This window comes from Phyllostomus hastatus, unplaced genomic scaffold, assembly GCF_019186645.2.
Source record: "Phyllostomus hastatus isolate PE091 unplaced genomic scaffold, TTU_PhHast_1.1 phas_contig_402, whole genome shotgun sequence".
NCBI classification, from domain to species: Eukaryota; Metazoa; Chordata; class Mammalia; order Chiroptera; family Phyllostomidae; genus Phyllostomus; species Phyllostomus hastatus.
The window spans coordinates 14,531,393-14,540,124 of record NW_025333873.1 but is presented as its reverse complement, the minus strand read 5'-3'; the positions used below and the strand labels follow the sequence as shown (position 1 = coordinate 14,540,124).

At 59.3% G+C, this 8,732-nt stretch overlaps 1 protein-coding gene across 2 annotated transcripts; it reads left to right on the top strand.

Annotated features, from left to right (window-relative positions):
• KLF11 (Kruppel like factor 11) lies at positions 1-8,732 on the top strand. Of its 2 annotated transcripts, none has more exons than XM_045844666.1 (4): positions 1-200; positions 1,726-1,995; positions 3,730-4,126; positions 6,774-8,732. In XM_045844666.1, the coding sequence occupies exons 1-4, from the start codon at positions 159-161 to the stop codon at positions 6,968-6,970; spliced, it is 906 nt and encodes a 301-aa protein (XP_045700622.1). In that variant the 5' UTR covers positions 1-158; the 3' UTR covers positions 6,971-8,732. The 2 variants fall into 2 exon arrangements, with proteins under 2 accessions (XP_045700622.1, XP_045700621.1); XM_045844665.1 differs by having other exon boundaries at positions 3,178-4,126.

Sequence of the window (8,732 nt, the reverse complement as noted above, 5' to 3'; positions counted from 1 at the left end):
CCGCTACGGCCGCGTCAAAGTAGAGCTGCGCGGGCTGGTGGAGGCGCGTGCCGGCCGCTGGAGGTCGGATCGCGGGCTGCCTCCGCCACGCACGTGCAGCAGCTGCAGTGCTCTGAGCATCCGCCCCGCCGCTTTGTTGCCTGTGGGCCGCCGGCACCATGCACACGCCGGGCTCCGTGGGTTCCGGCGAGGCGCGCGCGGTAAGTGGCCACCCCCCGGAGCGAGGGGCGAAGCGGGGCCGCGCCGCCTTTGCGGGGCCAGAGCGCAAAGGAGGGCACGGGGGTGCGGGGCCTCGCCACAGTCGCACCGTTAGGTGCCTGGACAGGTTCCAGAGCCAGGAGGGGTAGCGGCCGCGGGGGCTAGGCGGGGGCGTGGGCTCAGCGGAACCCTACCGCAGCTTTGTCTCCCTCCCCCGCAGCGGCGCCGCCCAGGCGGCTGCGGGCGCGGGTCTATTTCTAGGCCATGACGTCACCAGACCCTGGGAGGTGGTGACCACTGGGCGGGGAAAGGCTGGCGGGAACGCGGCTTGCGGGCCGCCGGGGCGGGGCGCTGGCGGCGGGGGCCCGGGCTGTGGGAACGCGGCCTGCGGGGCGGCCCTGCAGAGGCTGGCGGGAAGGCGGCACGTGGCAGGGCGTGCTGAGCGCCTTTCGCCCCAGCCAGGGCTCCTGCAGTCGCAGCTCGAGGGGTGCGGGGAGAACTCTGGCTAGAACTGGCACTGGGTGGTCGCGGCGTGCGGGCTGCTAAGGGGAGGAGGGAGGGGTTTGGGAGCTGTGCGTCCTGGTCTGTTTCTGCGCGTGGCGCCAGAGCAGGGCCAGCCCCCATGTCTGTGACTTCACAGTTTGTGCTAGGACCAGGTCGAAGCTGGGTTAGAGTGACATTTATAAAGGCGGCCTCATTACCTGTGTGCCCTGCGGGGAACCTGAGCAGGACAGAAGGTGCGATACCCGGGCACACTAAGTGGAAATGTGTATCTTTATGAACTTGAAGTGACTTTGGGAAGAGAGCACTCACTTCTGGGTGCTTCCTTGCCTGTGGAGAGCCGGTGTGACACCGGGGGAGACAGCGTCTCCTAGGTCTTGGGAGAACACACAAATGCTTCCTCTTACTTCCCCCCTCCCCCCAGGGACCTGGTGGCACGAGGAAGTGACTTACGTTCCTGAGACTGAGGGACAAGGCTTTACTTTGCTGGGGCCCGTGACATTCCCACCCCCCAGACCCTGCTGGGTAGGCCCTGACTGGCAGGGCTGTAGGCACTGCTCCGGAAGTTGCCCAAAATGCATCAGTAGGGACTCTCTCCCAGAGGCTTGGCCAACCCCAAAGAGCGAGAAAGAGCTGCGCGCTCACCTCAACCAATCAGAGGCCTTAGGTGGAGTCTGCATTGGTTCCTCCGGAGGTGGGCGGGGCAGTTTGGGCTTACACCTTTGGAATTAATGTCTTACTAATCGTTTACCAAAGAAGAAGATAGATATCACTCTTACAACCTTTTTAAGAATCAGGATTTTCTGTGGAAACGACTTGCAGTCATACTCAGTCATCTTCCTTCCCTCTGTAGGGTGACAGCCTAAAAGCAAAATTGTCATGAATGTCCTGTTGCCATCTTTTCCTAGAGCAGAGCTTGTCGTGTGTGGAGTGTTGTGTATGTGTTTTGCGTGTGACACAGGCTCCTGATAGGCGCGTCCACATGCCTGTTTCCCCTGGACTGAGAAGCCACTATGTCACCCGTAGGTTGACATCGTGGACATCTGTGAGTCCATCCTGGAGAGGAAGTGGCAGGACAGCGAAAGGTCCACCTGCAGCACCTTGGAACAGAACGACATCGAAGCTGTCGAGGCTCTCGTCTGCATGAGCTCCTGGGGGCACAGGTCCCAGAAGGGTGACCCATTAAAGATAAGGCCCCTCACACCTGTGTCTGACTCTGGGGATGTCGCCTCCTCCGTGCATGTAGACGAAGGTACACCCGAGCTGCTGAAGGACTTCCATTCTCTGTCCACGCTGGTAAGAGGAGGGGGAGGGGTGTTTTTGTGCAGTGGCTAGCGCACCTTCTCCAGGTGTGCCAGGAAACTCGCGGGTGGACTCCCCGGGATGCTGGCAGGCGTGTTCACAGCCTCCCCACGTAGAGACCCTGAGGATGCAGCCTCTTTTATCTCTTGGAAACCAGTCCTTCCCATCGATCAGTGACAGTTTGCAGCCACGGGGTTAAAATGTCCAGAGGACAAAACCTACAGGCTGATTCAGGAAAGAAAAATTGTGCTCATTTCTCTGGAGAATGGCAGGGTGGGGACTAGGTTCCCCGGACGACTGCTCCCAGGATCGGGACATGCGGGTGGCAGCCGGGCCAAGTCTGTGCTTTGGCACCCGACGCCCAGAGCTGGCTGGTGGAAATGCTGGCCTCTCTGCCTCCCCGTGGCAGCCAGCTTCCTACTTGTGTGAGTTGGCTGCAGTCGAGCAGGGCCGTGTTTTGTTTTCCTAACTTGTTACAGTTAAGAAATCGCTGGGAGAGACGGCTCCTCAGCCTGGAGAAGTTGCAAGCTGTCGGTGGCTAACAGAAGTGAAAATCATAATCAGATTGTCCTGGGTTGGAAGCTTGCACTGGAAGGGGAGTGTGGACAGCCACTTGGAGAGGGATGAGAAGGGACGCGTAGGCAGCCGAGAGGGCTGTAAAGCACCGGCCTGGCCGCCGGAGCCCCTCTCAGAGCCACCTGGCATCAGGCTGCCCGGGGAGGCCGCAGTAGGTGGGGGTTGTTGGGGGCGGTACGGAGAGGCTCGGTCTAGGCAGACCGCTGGCCTTTGGGGGTCCTTCCGGTAGGGGTACCTGGCCTCATGTAGTAGGCGCTGGCTAGGTGTGTGTTACATGATTACCACTGGGATTTTAAAAAATTCCTTGAGAGTCTACAACAATTGGGAAAAGCTCTCATTTTAAGTATAAACTTGTTTTCTCCTCTGCAGTCCTAATGCTCACGCTGCTCCTTTCGGTGACTGCGCAGCCCCAGTCGAGGGGAAAGACTAGAAAGTAAATGCCCGTGCAGCCTCGCAGTCCCTTGCTGTTGCAAGTGGGCTTAGACCAGGCCTTTGTAGATACTTCTTTCTAAAGGCGTTGGGGGCAGCGCCATCCAAGTAATGCCTTTTAAAATCGAACCGAAGCAACTTTTTCACCCAGTGCTCTTTTTTTTTTCCAAGTGCATGACTCCTCCTCATAGCCCTGATCTCATGGAGCCATCGACGGGGACAGTGGTTCCTTCCCAAGTCACCGACCCCAAAGCACACGTGGTCACGGCCACCCCCACAGCCTGTGCTGGGGCAGCCCGCTTGCAGGACAGGAGGGAGGGGAGGAGCCTGCCTGCTGCGAAGTCAGAGCTGGGGGAGCCGGCCCCCCGCACCCCCTGCAGGGCTGTGGTGACCACGGCGCCCCCTGCTGCTGCCCACGTTCCTACCATCGAGACTCAAGCACGCCAGCTTTCCGACAACAGAGCGGGAGACGCACGGCGTGTGGGACTTACTGGAGCTTTGCAGGGTGCCCACCTCAGAGACAGTTTACCCAGTGTGAGCTCAGGGTCCTGTCCGCCTTGCTTGAATAAGTCTGGCGACCTCATCTCCCCTAACAAAGGCCAGCAGGCAGGCTGGCCAGTTGCAGTTCAAACCTGCTCACCAAAGATTCATGAAAATGACTTGCCAGGGAAAGCCACCCCTCTGATTTCTGTCCCTATCCCCAGCACCCCTGTCCTTTGCCAGATGATCCCTGTGACCGGACAGAGTGGCATGTTACCAGCGTTTTTGAAGCCGCCTCCCCAAGCACCCACCGGGACGGTCGCACCCATCCTGCCCCCCGCTGCTCCAGGGCCCCAGCCCGTGTTCGTGGGACCGTCCGTGCCCCCGGGAGCCGTGATGCTGGTCCTGCCCCAGGGGGCGCTCCCCCAGCCTGCACCGGGCTCCCCGGCTGGGGTCCTGGCCGCCGGCAATACCAGGTTGTTGCCTCTCGCCCCCGCCCCTGTGTTCATCACCTCCAGCCACAGCTGCGCCCCTCAGGTAGACTTTTTCCGAAGGAGGAACTACATTTGCAACTTTCCAGGCTGCCGGAAAACCTACTTCAAAAGTTCCCACCTCAAGGCTCATCTCCGCACTCACACAGGTAAGCACGGAGGCGGGTGGGGCCCTGGGAAGCTCACCTTGAACCTGCTCTGAGCGGAAGGGGAGCGTGAACCTGCTGGAGGAGGTGGTTCCGAGAACCCTTGCGGGGGGTGGGGGGGTGGGGGGGGCTATGTCAACACAGCCACTGGCGGTGTTTCGGGAGCGCGGCACCTGCCCGCCCCGCCTGCCGTGTGGCTCTGCGGTCGTGGGCGGCGCATGCATGGCCCTTTCTGCCCGCTTGGCAGTGGACACCTGTTTGCATTTTAGAGAACACGCAGGCCATTTAAACACTAAACCCGAGGAGTGACTCGGGTTCACTGCGGGGTGAGGTCTCTCCGAAGTGCGGGAAAGTTTGAGTTCTAGGATGTTTGAAGTGCCATGGACTGATTCCCACAAGGAGGAGGAGGAGAAGTCACCCCAGAGAGGAGCTGTAAAAACTCAGCGACGTCTTTATCATCCCATTGGCTGTGCTTGATAGAATTTTCTCTCTGTCCACTGGGGTAGCCACTAGCCCCAGGCACGTGGGCAGGGGGTCGTGTGACAAAGGCTCCACATTTCACATTGTCACCCAGCTGACACGCACACAGCCGCGTGGCCGTCGGGCTGAGGGTGGCCTGGCAGAGCTGCCGATGTGGCCACACACCCAAGGTGTCCTGTGGCGCCCTCTGTCTTTGAGGTAGTTCCGTCCCGCGGGGTCCTGTGGTTGAGCAGTCTGCTTGTTATTTACACTCGCCTTCCAGGGTTCGCACAAACACACACACGTAAGCGCAGGGGCAGGCCCCAGGCTCTGCAGTGGAGCTCTGTCCCGTAAGCGCTCTCGGTCACGCAGTCGCTCCGCCCGAGCTCCTGGCTCGGGGCCCGCAGTGCGCTGTGGGGTGCAGGGTCAGGAGGGCTGAACCAGGGGGCTGAGGTGGGCTGGTTTCTCGCTGGCACCTGGGTGCGGGAGGGGGCGCCGCTCTGCCTGCAGAGGGAGCCGAGTCTGGAACTGGCAGGCATGACGAAGGGCGCTCGGCTCCCCCCCCCACCTGCGGAGGGGGCTCCCTGCCAGTCAGGGCGCCACACCTGGCCGCGGGGCCCTGGGCTCTGCCTCTGCCTTGTCTCTCCAGCTCCGCAAGTCTGCCCTCCACCCTCCGCCCCCCTCTCCTGGCGGGAACCCCTTGAAGGGCCTTCCCGCCGTCACCGCCCACATGTGCTTCCTGAGCGCGCCTGCCTCCGTGACCCTAGGGGTGTGTGCTCCACTTCCTGCCCCTTTCTTCTTCGGTTTTCGGTTCCCCGCGTACTCTAGCGGTCTGACTGAGCATAAACTCTCGGGTCCAACTCAGGAGCCCAACGCTGGTGAGAGGCGGTTGGTCCACTGGGGTCTTGGGGCCACGGTCACAGCGCGTCCGAGTGGAGAGGGCGCCCGTGAAGGGCTTGCTGGCTGGGGGGGGGTTCTGTCCACTGAGCCCTCCGACCCTGTCCACGCCTGCTGCCCACGGGCGGGGCGGCAGTGGGGAGAGGGGCCCTGTTCAGCCTGGCGCGTCGGCGGAAATGCTGACAGGCGGGCGCAAAACCAGGGCATCAGAGCAGGCTGTCTCCAGGTTCCCCCGCACACCTCCGTTCAGTAACCACAGAGGTTCTGAAGAGGCAGCTTCTCGTGCTAGTTCATAAATACTTAATTGGAGTTTTCATAAGATAGAAACTTTCAGTAATTTTGCCTTCGATGAGATAGTTTTTTTTGTTTCTACACAACCTGAGATTTTTTTGACTAAGGTGGAATGAGCAAAAGCTACATTTTTGACATATTAAAAACAGGGCACTTTATACAGTAAATCCCATGCCAGAGGGCAGTTTGTCCCTGCCCGGTCCCTGGCCGCACCGGTGTGCCGCCGCCAGGGGTGGCGGGCTGCTGGGGGAGCAGGTGGGCATCCTGATGCCGCCCCACGGGTCTGCGAAACCCGTGAAGCTTCGACCCTTTTTCTTCGAATGGTTTTTTAAAGAGCAGTGTGGTGCTGAGTTTCGCAGTTGATTCCGTTTTGAAAACATCAGATACCTAGTCGGCATCTCTCCAGCACACATCCATTCAGAACCGCGCATCTGCCGCGTGCCGCAAGAAGTGCTGTGCCTGGGGAAGCCGCAGGAGGATGGGCGGACCAGACCGGCAGTGCGGGTCGCGGGGACCTGGCCCCGTGGGAGGAGAGCCGCCCCGCTGTCGGGGCGGGGCTGTGCCAACCAGCCAGCAGGGGCTCCTGGGCTCACCTGCCAGGTGTAGTGACGAACTCGAAGATGGAGTGAACGATTCCAAGAAGTCTCACAGGTCCTGGCAGGGATGGGTTTAGGTGGGCCGCTTCTTGAGAGAGAGGTACTTAACTCTTTTCAAGAATCTTCCCCCTACCGCAGAGTTTATTTTTGTTTAAAGACGTGTTTGTCTTTTGAAAGGCAAACATCATGTCTTACATCTTGTCCCATAATGTTACACATTAGGCGTTGGCAGGACACACGGATCTTGGAGGATTTCTTGACTTCCGAATACCTTGCCATGGGAGACCCAGGGCGCTCCTTCTGCCCTGGACTTGGGGGTGCACAGGGGTTAAAGGTGAGGCGGGTTGGCCCGCGCAGCGGGGGCTGAGCGCTCACGTTCTCTTTACCGTGTGTTTCCCCGTGGCCAGGAGAGAAGCCGTTCCGCTGCAGCTGGGACGGCTGCGACCGCAAGTTCGCACGCTCCGACGAGCTGTCTCGGCACCGCCGGACGCACACCGGGGAGAAGAAGTTCGCGTGCCCCGTGTGCGAGCGGCGCTTCATGCGCAGCGACCACCTGACCAAGCACGCCCGGCGCCACGTGGCCACCAAGAAGACCCCCGGCTAGCAGGCGCGGCGCGGCGGTGCGGCGGGGGAGCCTGAACGGTCGGCCGGGGTCCCCCGGGGGAATCTCACAGACTCTTTCCAGGAAAGGACCCGTGTGGGTCCTCTCTCCCGGAATCCTCGTCTGGGGGCCGGGGAGGAGCAGGGGCTGGTTCCGGCCGGAGCACGGCGGCGGCTGGCCTCCAGTTGGGGTCCCACCCCATGGCTTTTGTAGTTTAGACGGAAGGCAATTCGACGGTCTGGCTCACCAGCATTCCGACAAGCGTTTCGGCAATAAATTTCACAGCACCTGGGTTTTTACTGCCTTTCCTATTCGTGTTTTGTAGAAATGAGACAGGGTATATATAACTTTATACTGTTTTCTATGAAAATATTTATATTGTTGGTACTCCACCAATTTCTAGACAAGATGATTTTACAGTCTTCTTTTCCATGTTTAATATCATTTTTGTAATAGCCCTACTTTGTAGTGACCGTGGTACATCAGCCAAAAAAAAAAAAAATCTCAAGTTTGTAATCAGACCTTTCAGATTGCAGTTAATTGTTTAGAATCGGCACTGGTGGGGGGTGGGGGGACTTGGCAGTCGGCTTCTTTGTAACACTCCCAAGGGGTGTCCAGCGGCCACGCCTTTGCGGCCCTGGCCCAGGATCTCAAGGTTTGGTAGAACTAGTTGCCTGTGTCCGAGGTTCGACTTGTGGAGGACGCGCCCAGAGGGCGACTTACAACCACTCACAACAGGCAGCCCCCCCCACCCCACCCCCAGAAGCAGGCGCCTCTCCAGGCGCGGAGTGTTTCCTGTTGTACCTCCAACACCAAAAAGGGGTGAGGTCAGCGGGCCAGCCCAGCTGCTCTGTCAGTTGTCACTGACTTCTCGTCCTGTGGCCTCCTCCGCAGTGTGTGGTGGGTGGAGCAGCGCCTCAGAGAAAGGGCAGCAGCCGCATTGGCTGGGGGACTTCCCACCCAAGCACCGCGTTGCACTTTGCACACAGGTGTGGGGGGAGGGGCTCCCACGTGCTGTGGACACGTCCTCGGTCTAGCATTCCTCCTGGTCGAGACCAAACGCGAGGGAATCAGAGATCAGTGTGCAGGAGAACAGTCCCCAGACGTAGGCAGCTCGAGTCTCCTGGCCGCCCTGTCCTGTCCGTCTCCCACTCGGGTTGTAAAGCTGCGTAAGCGTTTCTGTGTGCATGCCGTCGCACTGGGGTGTTCTTCCTAATTACACAAAACAACGGTGGTTGTCCTCATGTGCATAATACAAGGCCTCTGAGTGTCGGGTCGCTGCTCGCCCTGAATTTCATTGTCTCAGTGGCGTTGGTGCAGAGCAGATGTGTTCAAAATGGTTTTCATGTTCACTTTCATCTCCTGATTAGACTTAGACATGCCTTCTGTAAACAGACTTTTTTTTTTTCTTTATTTGCCTTCTGTGTGTGTCCACTGAAAGATGGGGGGTCGGGAGACGGTTTTGTCTGGGGGGTTCTGTCCCGAGGACCGGAGCCCTGCGGCCCATCCTGTGCCGATGCCCTGGGGTGGGGGTGGGGGGGCTACCGGCGTTGTCGGGGTGGCGCCGGGCTCCCCCGTGCACTTTACTTCCCGAGCAGTTTTGCTCGATCCTTGTTGACTCCGAGCCTGTCAGATAGTTTCAGTAATAAAATGCCAACTGTTTCGGAATCATGTTTTCTGTAACAGACTTTGACTTCTTGTCCAGATGGATGTGTGTGATGTAACTTTTTTCTTTGAATCGCATAAAACGTTCCTGATCTGCAAA

Excerpts from the sequence above, each read along its gene's own strand:
- KLF11 (XM_045844665.1), top strand. The coding sequence starts at position 159 with ATGCACACGCCGGGCTCCGTGGGTTCCGGCGAGGCGCGCGCG. Across the intron at positions 201-1,725 it reads GTTCCGGCGAGGCGCGCGCG|GTTGACATCGTGGACATCTG; the intron begins GTAAGTGGCCAC and ends TGTCACCCGTAG. Across the intron at positions 4,127-6,773 it reads TCATCTCCGCACTCACACAG|GAGAGAAGCCGTTCCGCTGC; the intron begins GTAAGCACGGAG and ends CCCCGTGGCCAG.